This window comes from Physeter macrocephalus, chromosome 12 (genome assembly GCF_002837175.3).
Source record: "Physeter macrocephalus isolate SW-GA chromosome 12, ASM283717v5, whole genome shotgun sequence".
NCBI classification, from domain to species: Eukaryota; Metazoa; Chordata; class Mammalia; order Artiodactyla; family Physeteridae; genus Physeter; species Physeter macrocephalus.
Genome location: NC_041225.1, coordinates 25,589,533 through 25,608,914, shown reverse-complemented (window position 1 = coordinate 25,608,914; position 19,382 = coordinate 25,589,533). Strand labels below are relative to the sequence as shown.

Here is a 19,382-nt window from a genome sequence, read left to right as displayed (position 1 = left end):
CCCTGAAATGTGAATAAACCAATATTTTGTAAAGTGAATATTTTCAGTGCACTGGTAGTTATGTGTTACTCGAATACTGATCAGATCGCTTTATAAAGTCAAAAACTGTTTTAAAGTGGCAAAGTCATTTAATTTTCCTGGTTTTGAATCCAGATTTTCATATTAATAGAAGCTGAGCTCAACAATGTGGCTCTAAGTTCAAACGTTCTGCTGCACGCTGCATGTCAGTCACTTTTGAAATTTCTCCTTAATACTGTGTAGATCTTAGTTTCTTTGAAAATACTTTTATAACTTTTAAAATTATAAATTATGTTGTAAATTAGTTGAAATCACCAAATTATTTGTCCTGCTACTAGATACCAGTGCAGTCTCATCCCAGTGTCTCATTTCTTGTGTCCATTGCAGGATTCTCAGCACCTGTCCTGTCGGGTTAGGGCCACCAAAGGCTCCAGGCTTCTCTGTCCTGGGGCGGTTTCCTCGCAGTTTCCTGTGTTGCTGGGGCTAGGGAGGCCCTGGGCCCGGGAAGCAAACCTGCGTGAGTGCACGGGCCTGCTGAGCTGTCCCCTGCCGGTGCTCACCTGTCTTCATCTTTTGCAGCACACGTCATTGCCAAAGCCAAGGGCCTGGCCGTCCTGTCTGTGATGAGAGCTGGGTTTCTGGTCACCGCACGAGGTGGTGGTGGGATCGTGCTGGCGCGCCTTCCAGGTGGAAGTAAGCTAGCGTCGCTGCCCCGGGAGGGGCAGAGGATCCTCGTCCCTTGTTTGTTCTGTTTCCACTGTGAATAGCTTTTGTAGGGAGAGAGACAGGTTTTCCGGTGCCGCCTGGGCTACCTTCCTCGGGCCGCTCCCTCCGTTTTCTCTGTGGTCAACCGACCCGTGAGACTCAGAATATCAGAGGATGGGGCCCCCGTCTTTGCGCGCCTTGTTGTCCTTCCATGGAGCACATACTAAACATCGACATTGTATTTCTGTTGTTAAATATGCATTCTTATTCCTCAGCTTCACCTTACAGTTACTTTCTTTTGTTTTATGGAAGCTTTTTTCCCCCGTTGTTCCTGTGCGCGATCTTAAAAACCGAAACAATTTAAAGAATATCCCCAGGGCAGAATCATATCAAGATCAGTATCATTTGGTTTTACTTTCTGGGGTGAAATCTAATACTTGATTTTTCAGACATGACATCAAAATATGTTTGCTTGAATCCCAAGAATCAACACATATAATATTTAAAATGTGTGTCATAACCAACTAAAAGGCTTTTATATGAATTTAACGTTTGCTGTTCAGTTATATAATTGAACACATTTTTCTGTTAGTAGCTCTTTTTAGTGTAGATAATTTAATCTTACTTTGAGGGAGAACACGGGCCATCCACCGACAGGAGATGCACCCGGCATTTGGGGGGCGCACGGCCCCGGAACTTGAGTCAGCGGCATTTGTTGTCTCCTGTGAGCGTCCCCACACCACAGCAGATGAGAGTTTGCCCCTGAGCTTGTGGTTCAGATTTCATAGCTCTGGGCTTGGCTACGAAACAAAAAATGACAGCATTCTCTTCTTCTCAAGAAAAGAAGCATTACCCAAATTTTCATGGGCAGATTCCCAGCAGTACAACCAGACACGTAGGCACACTCAAATCGAGTCCACCGTGAGATGGGCTCCGAGTCTGCAAGGAGCCCCCAGCCCTGCAGGTCCGAGTGGTCGTGGACCGGTGACTGTCAGAAAAGGGGGAGGAGCCGTCGACACCTGGGGCTCCTATCCGAACCTCAGGTGGACCTTCCTACTGGGTTAGATGCCTAAGTTTCTGTCTCCCGTCTTCCCAAGTAGCTGCTGTTCACTCTGCAGAGGGTAATATAAAAGCCACCCCGTGGGGCCCAGCGAATCCCCAGACCCTGGCCAGTGGGCAGTTTTTAAACAGGGACGGTCCCTACCATAGGAAGTGGAAAATAACTTTTCGAGATTATGAGACATTAATTTCTGTAATCAAAACCCCTCTAAGCCCAGATAGATTAGTTCTGGGTATATTCAAGCACTAGCCTGTCATCTGGAATACATGATAGCAAGAAAAATTAGGCTTAGGTAGCTACTGAGCATTTTCAGAAAGTACTTCATCTAGACTGTCCCACCCCCCCCCAATTATTTTTTTCTAGACTTGTTTAACACAATTGTGTCTAGATCAGGAAAAATAGGCATACAATAATCCTGAAATGTACCATATCATGGCAAATGGAATTATTGAACTTAGTTTCCAAATGTTAAGGATATGTATCTTGTTAGAATTTTAATAATCTTGAATCTATAACCTATTTCTTGTGCTTCTACTAGGCACAAAGGGTGTCAAAACAGTTTTTGCCCTCCAGGATTTACAATAGAAACAGTTTAGTATTATGTTACTCTTAGAAGTGATTATAATAAACTCTTTTGAATCCGTCTGCTCTCTTATATCTATGATAAAATACTACCAAAAGACTAGAATTCCAGCTCAATTATTTTGTAAAACATTATGAATACTGATGGTTGAAATGATCAAATGCTATGTATATTTAATTGGTGAGAATTCACTAGTTTGGTATTATGCATGTTTGTAGGGAAAGATTAGAAAACATAGACTTGTGAGTCTATGAGGCTCATAATGAATACCTAACACCTTTCAAACCTTTTTAACTTAAAAAACTATATATATTTATTAAAGAACATTTAAAAACATAGGCAAAAATGCCAAAATCTCATTATTTTAAGAAGAAGCACTATTAATTCACATTTTAGCATTTTTCCTCCCCTTATTTATGTGCCAAGGAGTTTTACTATGAGAGTAATGTTTGTTTGTTTTTATTAGAATGGTCTGCACCTTCGGCCATCGGGATAGCTGGGCTTGGTGGAGGATTTGAACTGGGAATAGAGGTGAGTGGGTGATGTGTGTACATACAGTTGCCCTATTCTCTAAAAGCAACTGATAACCTGAAAGTTGAGTGATCTCCTACTGTTCTTGTTTAACCACCTGTGGAAATTGTTCCCTTTTATTTTCTTGACTCTCTACCTGAAGCTATGTAATGTTTCTCACTGTTCTCCTTTTTCTTCATTGAGAGTAGAGTTTCTTTCATTCACCATCTCATCTGTTTCCATCTTTAGCACATCTGTAGAACACTTATTCTCAGATCTGACAAACTACAATTGGCAGTTTATATCGCTTCTGATTGCACAGTCATGGGTGCAAACAGCTCAATGCCATGTATCAACATCTGTGGCAAAATCCAGTTTGGTATCCCTCATGTTCAAACTACTTCCAATTTTTTAGGTAAAGATTGACTTTGTATTGTTTCATTTTACAGCTTTGCTGCTAATGATTATGGTTTCTGTCAAATGGACTGGAAATTATACCAGTACACACTTGTTTACAGAGGTCTCTCCCACAGGGAGCCTCTGCATGATACCAGTCTTTCGTCTGCTGCTTTATTGCTAAGTGATTGGTAAATCAAATCTCCTCATATTCGCAAATCATTTTCTTCTCAAATTTCAGTCAGTTGCTTCCTGAACTATCCTTTTATGAATTTGTTCTGTTGCCATAGTTTTAAATGCCCTTGGCCTTATTAGGAGGAAGTATTTCCACTACTGATTTTCATTTTTATTTGACCTTTACTTGCTGCTGCATACATTTGTGATATAAAAAGAGGAACATATTTTAGTTTTGCTATCACGACTGCCTTTTGGTTGAATATTCAACCAAATCGTGGCCTTCAGAAACATCGCACTCGTGTGGAAAGCGTATTTTCAGCATCTGTTGTGCACCGCTGCTCACAGCTCCTGGCACTGTACCCAGGTGTCCCTCATCACTGCCCTCTGACCCCAGGCTTTGGGGCTCCATCTCAAAGAGCATTTACTTATTTTTGCCATTTGTGGAAACGTTGAATGCAACTTGCCCTCATGGCTGTTTAGAAATTAACTCTGGAATGCCATTTAAATACTGTACATGGAAGATAAATCTTAACTTTTAAAAATATCCACTTCAAGTAGAGATTAGAAGACTGTCCTAGGAGTTTGTGCCTCTTCAATATGACCTGGCTTTGCTTCCCTGAGTGTAGTAGCTGTAAGGGTAGAGCTGTCGATCACTTTTCAGTGCTAATGAGAGGCCGTGCTCGTTCCCCAGGAAGCATCTCAGACCTGGCCAGAAACACGCAGTTACCTTCTGGGTGCAGCTCTGACCCAGGAGGAGCGAGGGAGCTTGGGGGTCGGCGGCCATGCGCCCGCGGAGCTGCTGCGCCTGGATGCTCTTGTCGCCCCAGCTCCAGTTCCAGTGAAGTGCAGCAGGTCCGTGGCCGACTCAGGCAGCGGGACCCGCGCCCTCGAGTCTGCAGCACCCCAGCCTGCCCGGGCTCCTCTCTGGCGTTCTTCTTCCGCCAGACGCTTGCTCCTAGCGGGATGGAGTGCTCGGCACATGCGCCAGTCTGGAGATTTTCTTGCCTGGCCCTTACCTAGGTTGTGAGTCCTTCGTACCTGTGCCCTCAGACTGGCCAAGTATCAAGCACAAGTAGACACCCAAAATAAATCTGTTTCTTTAAAGCACTGGCATTATCGGTTCGAACTATTAAATGTTTGTTGAATGATTTAATTATCTGCCGTTCTGTTTTGGAATGGAACAGTTAGCAATAATGGCTAACATTCTCATAAAACTCTCACATGTACTCTCATAGAATCATTTCCATACCGTAGCCATGCCGAGTGGCCGTCGCTGCCGTCATTGTGTAGATAACTGAGTTATGTGACGCCTCCAGCCGGAGAATGACAGGCTGGCCACTCAGAGAGCGGTCTCTGGCTTCCATGGGTGCTTGGGTGAGTCTCCTCGCTTCTAGTGCCCCATCTGGTTCTAACTGTACCTCCCACCCATATAACACGCCGTGGATTTCAGGGCACGGGTGAGGTAGGCAGGGCGCGTGTGATTATTTTCAACGCACAGAGATGCGAAGCATCTTGCAGAGGTGGTGTGTGGTTGTCTCTAATTGGTTTCACTGGAGACTGAGCCTGAGACAGGGCTCGTGGTGCACGTGACTTACCGAGCAAATGTTCTGGGTGGGGGGGAAACTATAAGGGGCTAAGGGAAGCAGGACAGAGAAGGGGAGGGGTCCAAGCAAGGCCGCGGTTCCAGGTAAACTCGCCCTGGTCTGATGACAGGAAGAGAAGGCAGGTCTTACGACAGAGGCAAGGGGGCTGGCGTTTGGGGTCGGCTGCTCTCGCCACCTGGCAGCACGTGGGTGTGGCGTGTGGTGGCAGGGCTGGAGGGGCTTGCAGCGCCCCCCGTGGTGGGACCAGACCCCTCTCCTGCGCCCAGGACCCCCTGCGAGCTTCCGCCCCCGTGCTGCCTCCCCCAGGTGGTGACCCCTCCATTACACGTGGAGTGCGGGCTTGACTAAGAGGAAGTCTAGATTTACCTCCGCTTTGGAATCTAGACCAGGTTAAGGTTCTGAAGGTGTGTGAAGTTAGGGGCGTGTACAGAATCTGTTGGCCTTCAGGAGCTTGGGCATTAGTTAACTATCGATTGTGCCACTGGTCCACTCATGAGAACTGCTGAGAATTCCCAAGGTTGTATAACTCATACACACCCACCAAACACAGCAACAACAAATGAAAGATTGAAAAGTCAGTGGAGTAAGGAAAGATAATGCTAAGACTTGGTTTAAACACCATTAATATTTTCTTTCCAGGACAATTATAGCAGAGCCCAAAGGTCTGAAAACCCTGATACCTTGGATTATCCAATTGTTAGTTGTTTACCAAAAGGCAGAATCCACACTGGGCCGTCAAGTCAGATCAACCTCGCTTTCACCCAAGATTGTAATGTGAGAAAAATGACTCCGCTTTTTCCAGGAGAATTTGGATGAGCCCTTTGACTTTAAGGATGAGGAAGGCATCTAGGCTTAAGTTGAGAAACCACTGTTAGAGGTCAGAGTTCAGTTTCTAAGTCCCCTAAGATTGCTGTGCAAGGGGAGGATCTGTTGTGTGAGGAGAGGAAGCGGGTGGGAGCCCCTCACATTTGGGTTGAACGTTGAGGCTGATGATGCCACGAACTGAGAGTGTGAAAGCTTACTGCCCCCGCGATGAGGCTTTCTGGGGAGTAAGACAGACTCCCGAGCAGAGTGACTGGAGAGATGGGAAAGAAGACCCTCCATGGAGGGTAGGGCTGGGGCTGGGGGACGGGTCTCACTAGAACCACAGGGCAGAGCCCTGGGCTTTCTCGCCAGGTTGTCTGGATTTGGGGCTTGAAAGCTATCGCTTCATTACAGGACGACAGCGTCAGGGACTCGGTGGCTTGGGTTCAAGGTGGGTAAACACTTGAGAGGGAGATGGGACAGTGCCGTGTTGGGGACAGGGTGTCAGGGGACGAGAAGCCCTCTGGTTCCTGAGAACATTTCTTCCCCAGCTTTTCCTGCATGATAGTTGTATTTTTTTAAAGTCTTTTTAAAGAATTGAGTTTAATTGTAAAACTCGCCTTTTATTTACAGTTAATTGTATCTTAATGCAAACTTATTAAGAAGCCTTTATCACATTCTTAAATGTCTGCCTTAAACTGTTTATTTGCTCCATTGCGCCAGTTTTCTTTCAGGGAATCTGTTTTGCTTTTTATTCTAAGCTGTGGAAATAAATCAAGAGCCGTTGGCAGCACTGCTGCACTTCAAACTGTGTTGCTTTGGACCTGGTTCTCTAATTAGTCATGTCACCAAAGAACACAGGATTATCTTACTCTTATTTCAGGAGAACTGAATTGAGACTAGACATAAAGTTAAAGGATTAATTTATTTTCTTTATTGACTCATATAGTTGTGCCTTACTGAACTATCCTAAGACGTACCAAGTAGAAGGGGACATAACAAGTAGAGTATCCACAAGGTCACGGCTGGAGACTTATACTATCTGAGTGTGTATACTGTAAGCATTACGCAAAGTAATTTCATATATGTTATCTTCAGAAGTATATAAGATTTGGTTATATAATCAGTGGCAGAATTGCTTAACTTTGCATGAGAAACGCTAAATAATTCTGTGTCATTCAACACCATGATCCTCAGAAATTGTCTATGTATAAAATGGAATTAACAGTTGACATGAGTCACAGTGATATGTTTTGCATGAGTCAATTAGCTGGCATAATTGGTCTGTCCTACGGAACTTGAGTGTATTTTTTCATGAAGGGATTCAAATTAAACTGTATCAGGAATTCCACTAGGCCCTTCCAAGTGCAATCACATTTGGTAATAATCATATTCTTCTGTCAGATGAAAACAAAGATTTGAAAAATTTAAAGAACGATATAGATGAAGTCATCTTTTAAACATTAATCTGCTTGGCCTTTGCATATTTTTTTGAGATGTGGTAAATATGCCAGGGTTTACAAATGATTTCAACTCATCTTGCAAACAACCCTAGATTTGTGTATATGCATATATACATGTATATACATATACCTATACTTAGAAATCTGGTTACTCTTATACCCATTTTACAGAGGAGATTGGGGCTTTGAGCCACTCAATCATTTGCCCAAGGTCACACAGTATGCCAGGGGCAGAAGTGGAATTAACACCCAAATGGTTTCCATTTTGAGCCCAGATTCCCAGCGCCGGGCCCTCAGGCCTTCCGTTCTCCGGCACTTGACACACGTGCTTGACCTCCACGTGGTTCGGGGGGCGGGTCCCGCCGTGGACTTGAACCATGAAAAGGCCATATGGAGCCAAAATGTCGAGATGGCCCGGTGCTGCGAAGAGGAGCTGGGTTGAAAGTCTGGCCCCCGCAGCCGGCGCCTCTCCTCACGGCGCGGGGTGAGGGGCCGTGGCCTGGGCACCCTGCGCGGCCTGCCCGGGGTGGGGCCCCGCCCCAGCGGAGGCCCCGCCCCAGCGGAGGCCCCGCCCCAGCGGAGGCCCCGCCCCAGCGGAGGCGAGTCTGAAGAACACGCCCTGTCCTCAGCGAGCCGCCCAGAGCGTGGAGACTCGCTCCAGCTTTGCTTTGACTTGGAGGATTAACCATGGTAATAGGCATAACTACTGGTTGACTGATCTTCCTCCTGGTGTTCTGCACCTTTGGGCGCCTCCCGCTTGGGGGTCGCGTGGACCTGCAGGGCCGCCGCGGGGACCAGGCTCGGGCCCCGGACCTTCCAGCCTTCTCCTCGGCCTGGTTCTCCGGCTTGGCTTCCGTGAAGTGCTTAGTTTGAGGAAGTCTTTTGCCCTTGCCCACCTACCTGTGTGTGGCCTGTTCACGTGTCACCAGGACACGTCGCTCAGCCTCACTAACCCGCGAGGCTGCTGACAAGAAGAGGCGATGCCCGGAGACCTCGGCGCACGTGCGCGATGCCCAGTGAGTGCCCGGAGGCCTGCGCTCTGACTCCCGGTGGGAAGGTTAGCTGCTGCTTCCTCAGCCGAAAAGACAGCACGACTCTGCTTTCATACTTTCTTTGGCTACACTGAAATTCTTGCTGCATTACATATCGTATGTTGAGTTTCAGTAAACGTATATTTTAAATGATACTTAGACATAATTATTTTAAAATAAATGGCTGTCTACCTTTCAGGTCTCGGATTTGGTAATAATTTTGAACTATGACAGAGCGGTAGAAGCTTTTGCAAAAGGTGGTAACCTGACACTTGGAGGGAATTTGACTGTGGCAGTCGGGCCCTTGGGAAGGTGAGTACTCTGAACTCCCTTTTGAACGGCTCTTGGTTAGGAGGGGCTTTAAAACGATGTTGTTTTTCATTAAGAGAAACGAATTAAAATGGCAGAAATTTATGATTTACGCGTGTCCCAGAGGGTTTGAGGCTGCTTACAAATAAGAAATATACAAAACACAGCCATCGTGATAAAATGAGAAAATCTGAAACTAAAACACACAAAAAGAAATTAAATATTTCAGAAATGCAGGCTGTTGTATCTACCGGAATCAACATAAAATTTACCTTTAATCCTTGAAGGAGCCAGGTCGAGTCAGTTTTAATTAACTGAGGAAGGACAGCGTTGATCAGGGAAAAAAAGGGTTTTTTTTCAAACTAAATTATGAAAAATCGAAATGGAAGTGTTTTACTTGAGTGATGTTTATAATACTTAAAGTGTATTTTCCTTCTCTATTAATCAATAACTATTCTTGAGTTAATTGAGCAATTAAATATTTTAAACCCAGACTGTTTATAGAAGTTACTTGTAAAATCATTTAAAAATGTTTCTAAGTTCCATGAAAATACTCAGTGTAAAAAGAACCACAGCCTTTTACTCTTGAGGTGTGTTTCCCTGTTTTAGGGAAGGAAGACAATATGGGAAAATATCAGCTGCACGTGTGTTTTCCACGTGCATCACACTGTTCTACAACCATCTTACCTGCTACGTACTTGCCATGAACTGTCCGTCCTCTAGACCGCTTTGAACACACCTAGCTTAGGCCAGCATGAAGTAAAATATGTAAAAATGATCGAAGTTGGGGATGGGGTTGGTGGTGTGATGAATTGGGAGATTGGGATTGACGTATATATACTAATATGTATAAAATAGATAACTAATAAGAACCTGCTGTATAAAAGATAAATAAAATAAAATTTAAAAAAAGAGAAAGCCCTATGGACGTGACCTCATTAAATATAAGTCAGTGCAGAGCAAGATCCTTCTTTCGGGTTAGAGGTACAGCAGTGCCAGACAGTCATCTTTAAGTGAAGATGCTCACATTTCTGTGATGCAAAGCCTTCTGTTTTGCAGGAATTTAGAAGGAGATGTCTCCCTAAGAAGCTCAGCTGCTGTCTTTACTTACTGCAAGTCAAGAGGCCTCTTCGCTGGCATATCTTTAGAAGGTAGCTGTTTGATTGAGAGGAAAGAAACTAACCGAAAGTAAGTGCAAGGCAAATAATTTTAATTGATTTGAAGCACGTGCGATGAGAAAATAACACTTTGTAGATTCATGTAGTTCTTAAGAGTGTACAGAGTACCTTTGTACAGGCAAGTCTGTCGGCACCATTTTTCCAACAGCATTTGCTCACTTTGTGTCTCTGCATCACATTTCGGTAATTCCTGCAATATTTCAAACTTTTTCATTATTACTACATTGGTTATGGTGATCTGTGATCAGTGACCTTTGGTGTTACTATGGTTATTGTTTGGGGCACCAGGAACTGCACCCCTATAGGATGGAGGACTTAATCAGTAAACGTGTGTGTATTCTGATGGCTCCTCAGGCTGGCTGTTTCCACTCAACACCACCCCCTGCCCCCAAGTTACTGTCCCTCTCCTCAGGCCTCCCTATTCCCTTAGACACAACAATATTGAAATTAGTAACCCTACAAAGATCTCCAAGTGTTCAAGTGAAAAGAAGAGTTGCACATCTCTTACTTTAAATCAAGAGCCAGAAATGACTGAGCTTAGTGAGGAAGGCATGTCAAAGCCAAGATGGGCCGAGAGCTAGGTCTCTTGTGCCAAACAGTCAGGCAAGCTGTGAAGGCAAAGGAAAGTTCTTGAAGGAAATTTCAAGTGCTCCTCCAGTGAACACACAAATGATAAGAAGGCGAAACAGCCTTATTACTGATGCGGAGAAAGTTTTAGTGGTTTGGATAGAAGACCAAACCAGCCACAGCCTTGCCTTCAGCCAAAGCCTCATCCAGAGCAAGGCCCTGATTCTCTTGAATTCTGTTCAGGCTGAGAGAGGCGAGGAAGCTGCAGAGGAAAAGTGTGAAGCTAGCAGAGGGTGACTCATGAGGCTGCAGGGGAGCCGCCGCCGTCTCCATAACATCAAAGTGCAGGGTTCCTCATGAGACGTTTCCTATTGTTAGGCTCAGCCTTTGTCTTTCTTCCATAAGATAGAGACCAATTTTGATTAAAAAAATACAAGATTTGGAAGTACCCTAACAGGCGACGAGGAACTTCCACTTTAAACTGGCATCTGGCTAATTTTTTCCAAAACTGCTGTTTTGTATTTCCACAAAAATATGTCTAATTGCCCAGAAAAAGATAAAAAGCTAAGACTGAGAGGACTCATTCTAGAACCTGGCAGGAATCCCGCTAATAGTGACCCTGACAGGGCTGCCCCTGCTGGTGGTGGACACACGTCTGCCGCTTACAGCAGACTTGAGAGAAGTTGAGTACCAAGTCTGTGGTGCCCGTTTACCCAGAATCCCACAGCACATGCAGAAACGTTCAGTGCAGACCTCAACAACCAGAAAATAGGAGGAATGGGGGGAAAGTAAGGTTCACAGAACTCTCCATCTTGTAAAGTCAAGAGAAATGTTTTTACTTCTGGTTTTATTAATTTGAGAAATTTAAGTTAAGAATGCTTTTAGAAATTTGTGATTCTAGGCCTTTGGAAGATTTTCCAACTAAAGTTCACCTAAATCCTGGATAAACTAAAACAAATATACTTCTTAATCAGTTGCAGGGCTTCTAAACATGTAAGGCAAATCCTTACATAATTTTGATACAAATAAACATTTTAAGGAAACTATATGTTAGCACCATCTTTATAAGAAACTTAAAAAGTAAAAACCTATAAAGATGTATAGGTATGTGATTGTTATTATATGTGTATAAGTGTTCATATAAATATATGTTGATGCATTTGTATATAAATGCTCTCTATATGTTTTTATGTATAAATGTTTGTATGTATATATGATGTGCTTTTATATTATTGGGAAAAGGATATAAATATCAGACCATTTATGGTGATTGCCTCTAGAGGTGAGCTTGGAGAGGTGAATTTAGAGGCTTTAACATGGGTTATGGCTTGTAGTTAGTGTTTGAAAAGTAGTATCTGTGAAGTGCTGTATGTGAGGAAATCACACACACATACACAGGTGTGTGTCCTACATTTAACTCTAGAAAAGATCTATGTCTGCAAAAGAAATGTTCTTAATATATTTCTTATTAGATTTTATTGTCAAGACATTCGAGCTTATGACATTTTATTTGGAGATATACCACGGCCTGCTGAAGCAGAAGATCTTTATGAAATTCTCAATTCTTTCACTGAAAAGTATGAAAACGAAGGACAACGAATCAATGCAAGAAAAGCAGCACGGGAGAAGAAGAAGGGTTCTGTAATGCTTGGTGTTTATAGTTTTCTTAGTAGCCACAGAAAATGTCTTTATATAGAACATTCTATCCTTGATATCAGGTTTCTAATAACCTACTACAATTCCCTTGTAATTTCATTAGCATAAAGTTCTTGTGAAAATGTCATAAAACCTTGACAGTCATCTATGCAAATTTCAGGAAGAAACATGGTTTTCCATGATTGCATTTCTGCAAGGATAGAACTTTATAGTATTAATTAATAACTGCCGCTAGCCCGGGGCCTTGACGTGCAGAGGGTTTTGTGCGCCTCGTTCATCTAGTTCCGCACCTTTCGGAGCCGCGGGGCCCTTTCCGGGTCCATCGCTCAGCGCATCGCTTTGCTCCACCTGCGAGGTGTCAAAGGTGCCGAGATGAGGGAAGCTTCCGGTTATAGAAGCGCGCCCCCTGCCGTCACCCGCATGTTGTCCAGTTCAACCAGATGTGGCCCAGAGCAGTACATGTGCTCTGTTAATGAGTGCATAGGATTACGTTTGCCGTGTACACCCATTGGGGCGGGGGGGGCGGGGGGGGCCTTATATGCTCCTAAGTAAAAACAGAGTTTTAAAATCACGTGCATTTTGTTGTTGTTGTTGTTCTTCCCAGGCTAAAGAATTGCCTTCAAAACCATTGTCAAGACCACAGCAATCGTCTGCACAAGTACAGCTGAATCCTGGCTCTCAAAGTAAATATTTGTGTTGCAGTTCAAATACATTTATAATTAAGTAATCGTGAAATATTATTAAGAAATCAAGCTACATTTAGTGATAGATCTAAAGTCATTACTTTAGCGTCAAATAGAAGAACTAAGGAGTATTAAAGAGAGAAAAACGAATGCTCGGCCTCTTCTAAACACACAAGGCAAATTCTCATTCCTGTAATTTGTGAAAATGTCTATTCTCATTCAGAAAATGCTTTTTCCAATTGACAAAGTGATTTATCTTTAAAGTTTTTCTTTTTCTGTCATTCTTCCAAAGACTATTATCCTGCTAATTTGAAATGGAAACAAAATAAGCCTATTTTTCTCATATACACATAGATTTATATTTCTGAATATTAATTTGACCATACATTCTTGGGAGCTCAGGGTTTCATAAGGTGGTTTTAAAATAGGATAAATTCGTAAAGCACCAGGTTTTTGGCCTTTACACCTCTTTTCATCACTCATTTTTATGACAGTCACTCTTGGAATTCTGCTTTTCATTTATAGAGGTTACCAGTAAATAGCAATATATTAAAGTAGGCAATGTTTCACGTAATAATTAACTGTTCTGCAAGTGGCTTTGGACTGTGGCTTTTGAGAGCACAGTGATGAATCTAATAATCTCCTGCCTTTAAAGAACTTTCCTTCTAGGAGCAGAGATATCACAGGTGGAAAAGTAACTGTAATTACTGGAAGGAAGTACAGTTGACCCTTGAATAATGCAGAGGTTAGGGACACCAACCCCTCATGCAGTCAAAAATCCATGTATAACTTCTGACTTCCCCCAAATAGCGCATTGCTGACTGGAAGCCTTACTGATAACATAAACAGTTGATTAACACGTATTTTGTATGTTATATGTGTTACGTATTATATTCTTATATAAAGTTAGCTAGAAAAAATATTATGAAGAAAATCATAAGGAAAATAAAATACATTGATCGTACTGTACTGTATTTATTTATACCATAAGTTTACATTGTCTGTTTACAAGATGAATTGTCTGTCAGTACGTACATCAATATTGTCTTATATGATACAAAAAACTGTAAATGTTATATGTATTACTAACACTAGACATAAAAAATGAAAAGATAATGGAAAAAGAAATTCGTATTTACAGGTGTAATGATTCACGCATTGATAAAAAAGAAGCAGCAATATGACTGCTTCACAGTAGCCTAGCCTATACACTAATGAATGAAAAGTTATGAAATTTTTATGGCACACAGTATTACAGCCATATTGATAATACAGTATTAGAAACATTGTTACATTTTTTAAAAACCACTTACATGCGATGAAGACTGATAGTTTCTCCAATTATGAGAGAGAGAGAGAGAGAGGGGCATACGGTACAGCAATGTAATTCTTTGAAAGCCAAGTTACAAAACAGTAAGAAAACTAACACATTATTAATTTTGTATTAAATATGACTCATCTTATGCCTATGTGAGGATAGGCTATCCACTTCTATACAAGTCTTGCCCGTGATGTTCCACACGATGACCACTTAGGCGATGATGGTGGTAACACAAAGACGTCCCATACAATTATTAGATTTTCACATGAGGACATTCACACATACACCACAGAAAAGTTTATTAACTGAACAGCATGATGATTATTTACTATTCATTAAGTGGAGGTGGATCATCATAAAGGTCTTCATCCTCCTCGTCCTCACGTTGAGCAGGCTGAGGAGGAGGAGGAGGAGGAGGGTTCGTCTCGGGGTGGCAGAGGTGGAGGAGGGGTGGGGGGAGGGGGAAGCAGGAGAGGCAGGCACACTCAGTGTAACTCGATGGAAATACATCGTAATTTCTGTCTGACTTTTTGCTTTTTCATTTCTCTAAAAATGTGTCTATAGGATCCCAGTCCTCCTTCCGCTGTTTGCTTTAGTTTCAGTGCCCGTATCGTACAAGTTAAAAGCAGTCTTGAATAATCAGAACCCTCTTCCGGATTGTCTGATGTCAGTTTGTTTCTGGCACTGCTTCTACGTCTTCTTCCTCATCGTCTGGCACTGGTTCAGAAGCTCTCATCTCCATCTAGTCATCTTTTGTTAATTCCTCTGGTGTGGTGTCTATTAGCTTTTGAAATTCTCCAAGATCCGTTTCTTGAAACCCTTCACAGCAACCCCCCGCCCCCATCTATTTTGCCATATCTACAGTCTATTTCATGATTTCCTAGATTGGCTCTGTTGTAAATCCTCTGAAGTCATGCACGACATCTGGAAGAGTTTTCTCCAGCAGGAGTTTATTGTTTCAGGCTTGATGGCTTTCATGACTGTATGCTATAAGAAATAGCATCTTCAGTGGCGTAATCCTTCCAGACTTTCATAATGTTCTCTCCGTAGGCGTTTTCTTCCGTAGCATCGACAGTTCTTTCCGTAGAGTACCATGTGTGATGAGAGCCTTTAAAGGTCTTGATGATACCCTGATCTAGAGGCTGGAAATAGAGATGTTGTGTTTGAGGCCAAGTACACAACTTGGTGGTCTACTCATGGAGTTGAACTCACGGGGTTCTGGGGGGCCAGGGGCATTGTCCAATATCAAAAGAGCTTTAAAAGGCAGTCCCTTCCTGGCAAGGTACTTCCTGATTTCAGGGACCAGTCCAGAAAAAGCATTCTCATGATCCAGGCCTTCTTTCTGTACAACCAAAAGATGGGCAGCTTGCGTTTATCTTTTCCCTTCTAGGTTTGAGGTTTAGCAGTTCTATAGATGAGGGCGGTCCTGATCATAAAGTCCACTGCCTATGCACAGAAGAGCAGAGTCGGTCTGTCCCTCCTGCCTTAAATCCGGATGCTTACCTCTCTTCCTTACTAATAAATGTCCTTGGTTGCATTTTTCTTTCCCAAAATAGGGTAGTTTCATCTGCATTAAAAACCTGTTCAGGCAAATGTCGTATCTCCTCAATGATTTTCTTAATGGCATCTGGGAACTTGTCTGCTGCCTCTTGGTCAGCAGAAGATGCTTCTCCTGTTATCTTGACAGTATTTAAGCAGATAATGTACTAAAATGATCAAGCCAGCCTTTGCTGGTATTTAATTCTCCAGCTTTAGATCCTTCACCTTCTTTTCGCTTTAAGCTCTCATATAATGACTTTGCTTTTTCTCGAATCATATTAGAGTCGATAGCAATCCTGCACCCACATAAAAACTGCATTTTTAATACAAGATAAAAAGGTATTTCACAAAAGATGCAAGGTTTATGTGCCTGTCGGTGTAGCTGCAGCAGCAGCTCCATGAATTTCCTTTTCTTTAAAAAAAAATTTTTTTTGATGTGGACCATTTTTAAAGTCTTTATTGAATTTGTTACAGTATCGCTTCTGCTTTGTGTTTTGGTTTTTTGGCCACGAGGCATGTGAGATCTTAGCTCCCCAACCAGGGATCCAACCCGCAACCCCTGCATTGGAAGGTGAAGTCTTAACCACTGGACCGCCAGGGAAGTCCCTCCTTTTCATTTTTTACAACGGTTCTTACCCTGAGTTTATTTCTGTTGGATCAGTGGGGAGCTGCAGCTGCAGACCTCGGTTCACAGTGTACATCGAGGAGTTCAGCTTTTGCTTGTAATGACTTTTCTCTGCTTCTTGGAAGCACTTCCAGGACCACTAGTGGCACTTTGTATGGGTCCTATGGTGGTATTCGAGGTTTACGGTATCATACTAAATACAATGAAAAATACACCAGAACCCTGAAAGGGAGCTTATTACAGTGACACACAGTTTACTGGACAGATTGTTCCTCATGTGGAGTTGGTTACTTGCAACACTCAGCTCACCTTAGCGCCACAGCAGCAGGAGGTGGCTACAAAATTATTATAGTAGTGCAGTATGTACATTTATGTATGTGCAATAAGTATGTTCATTTATGCAGTTATGATTTAATACTTCAGCTTTACATTTGTTTACATTTCTCACCACTGCAAATAGTGCCATATGTGGTCTGTAAGTGTGTGTGTGCATAAGTTTCGATAAATTTAACTTTTAGTAAAAGATTTGGGTATATTTTATCATAGCAAATGATAAAATAGACTAGTATCTACATAAATTCCATGCATTCATGACACACCTAACTTTTTCTTAATTCTTTTGCTATTTCTAGGTTGTGCATTTCATCTGTGAGTTTTTTCAAATTGTGGCAAATCTCAGACAAATTTTCCAATGTATTTATCGGAAAAAACACACGTATAAGAGGACCCACACAGTCCAAACCCATGTTATTCAAGGGTCAACACTATATGATAAGTTCTGGGAGGAGGACTGTAAGTGTCAAAGTGCTGCCGAGGGCACGAAGCCTATTCTGCCCCTTCCCCTCCGTGTTCTGTATCCATTTGCCCAGTTTTCATGCCCAGGCAAGAACTGGGCATGAAACATGACTCATAGCCCTTATATTGATTCCTGGCTGTGTCTTTAGCTTAAATTCACCCCTTCCAGGAAGATCCTCAGGAACTAGACCCATTCTTCTTTATTACCCCCCGCCCCCTGCCCTAACAACTTACTGTGTATCCCCTTCTCTTGGGATGCTGCTTTCTTCTTCCAAATGGGATAGTCTATTTTTCATTCATGTTGTGGTGATTAATTTGTTTACACTCTTATTTTCAGTAGCAAGATGTGAGCATTGAATCTATTTTTATTGGTGTTTTAGATCTGAGTGATTACATAAAATTTGACCCATGTGTATACTTTAAAATACATAGTGTTTCTGGGCTTCCCTGGTGGCGCAGTGGTTGAGAGTCCGCCTGCCGATGCAGGGGACGCGGGTTCGTGCCCCGGTCCAGGAGGATCCCACGTGCCGCGGAGCGGCTGGGCCCGTGAGCCGTGGCCGCTGAGCCTGCGCGTCCGTAGCCTGTGCTCCGCAACGGGAGAGGCCACAGCGGTGAGAGGCCCGCGTACCGCAAAAAAACAAAAAATACATAGTGTTTCTAAAAGTTCCTTGCTAAGAGAATAGCCATCTGGATCATGCTTACATAAAAATCCTCTTAGGGCTTCCCTGGTGGCACAGTGGTTGAGAGTCCGCCTGCCGATGCAGGGGACACGGGTTCGTGCCCCGATCCGGGAAGATCCCACATGCCGCGGAGCGGCTGGGCCCGTGAGCCATGGCCGCTGAGCCTGCGCGTCCGGAGCCTGTGCTCCGCAACGGGAGAGGCCACAACAGTGAGAGGCCCGCATACCAAAAAAAAAAAAAAAAAAAAAAAAAAAATCCTCTTAGTCCTCAATATCAATTCCTTGTCAGTGTAGATTAAAAAGCCACTTACCTTATCTCAAGAAACTCCTCTCACCTAACAATGGAAAAATCTTGGAAGATTTGTTTCTCTTGCATATTCTTCCTGAGCATGTATTTTAAAATCTCACCATCATCTTTGGTCACTGGATCCCCTACCCTAGCCAGCCTTGGCTTGTCTGTTTCCCACGGTGATCTCGTGTCTTCTGATCTGTCGATCTGTGTCGGCAGGGGCTGCTCTCCCTATGTTTCGCAGTGTCCTTGCCAGCTCACCTTCTTGCCTGTGCACGTTTCTGCAAACTCAACTCTATTCACCATATGTCCTTGTGAATGCTCTCCTTCTCCCTTGACTTTTTCAGCGTCATTGTTTGTTGCTCGATTCCTATTTTTTTCACATGCGCATCACCTTTCCTCATGCAGCGTATCATCCCCAGTTGCGAACACCCATTTTTTATTCAATAAAAGGAAAATTTTAAACTGGTATCTATTTTCAACCTTTTTATTTTAAACCTGACCTATTCCTAAGTTATTTATTTAAAAATGAAATCTTAATTTTTAATTTTTTATATATCCTCACATATATAATTTTATATAAGTACATACATGGTTCATAAATATGGTTTTTGAAAGCATTTTTTTCTTTTTCTTTTAGGAGTCATTCCCTTTTTCCCATTTCTCCTCTGTCTTAACTTGCATGGCACCCTCTTCCACACTCATCCCGGCACACCCATGTGAACGACAGGAGTGATATTTTTCTCCATGTTTCTATATTCCGACACGGGGGCATATGTGCACACACGTAGATACGCATGGGCAGAATATTTTGCTGTTGTCTCACAAAAATGCTGTCGTATTATTTCTGCTTTACTGTAGCTTGTTTATTTGTGGGTTTTATTTGTTCCTTTTGCTCAACAACACCTCATGGAAATCCCTGAATCAACTGATACAACTCTAATTAATTCTTTTTAAAGGCTATTTAATATTCCATCGTGTAGATGTACGTATTTTATTCAGCCACTCTCTTACTGATAGATATTAACTTTCAGTTTTTTTTCCCGTGCTGAGCAATGACACAATTAATATCTTTTAAAGTTAAGTTGTCTACAACATCGGCACTTTTTAAAAGATAATTACCAGGAACGGACATGACAGGTCAAAGGATATATTTTTAAATTTTTAACAGATGTGGTAGATTGCTTTTTAAAAGTTTTTACTACTGCAGAGTCTCATTAGCCATTCCCCACCATATACACTCCCCACCATGTGCACCCCCATCATATACCTACACTCCCTGCTATGTACACGCCCCACCATAACATTCCTCACCATATTCATTCCTCATCACTGTTAGTGTTGGAGTGTCTTGAAGTGTTTACGAGTCTGAGAGTTGGTTATATCTCCT

The 19,382-nt window shown here is 42.7% G+C and overlaps 2 protein-coding genes across 5 annotated transcripts in view; one reads left to right on the top strand and one right to left on the bottom strand.

The window, feature by feature from the left end:
* Positions 1-19,382, bottom strand: part of ACP1 (acid phosphatase 1) — a 105,560-nt gene that overhangs the window by 33,202 nt on the left and 52,976 nt on the right. The window lies entirely within an intron of this gene.
* The window catches only part of SH3YL1 (SH3 and SYLF domain containing 1), a 45,883-nt gene that overhangs the window by 18,138 nt on the left and 8,363 nt on the right, over positions 1-19,382 (top strand). For all 3 annotated transcript variants that reach the window (XM_055089018.1, XM_055089020.1, XM_055089019.1), the window contains 6 exons: positions 598-711; positions 2,833-2,897; positions 8,551-8,663; positions 9,720-9,848; positions 11,878-12,046; positions 12,666-12,744. In XM_055089018.1, coding sequence (XP_054944993.1) covers positions 598-711; positions 2,833-2,897; positions 8,551-8,663; positions 9,720-9,848; positions 11,878-12,046; positions 12,666-12,744 — 669 coding nt within the window. The remainder of the gene's footprint in view (positions 1-597; positions 712-2,832; positions 2,898-8,550; positions 8,664-9,719; positions 9,849-11,877; positions 12,047-12,665; positions 12,745-19,382) is intronic.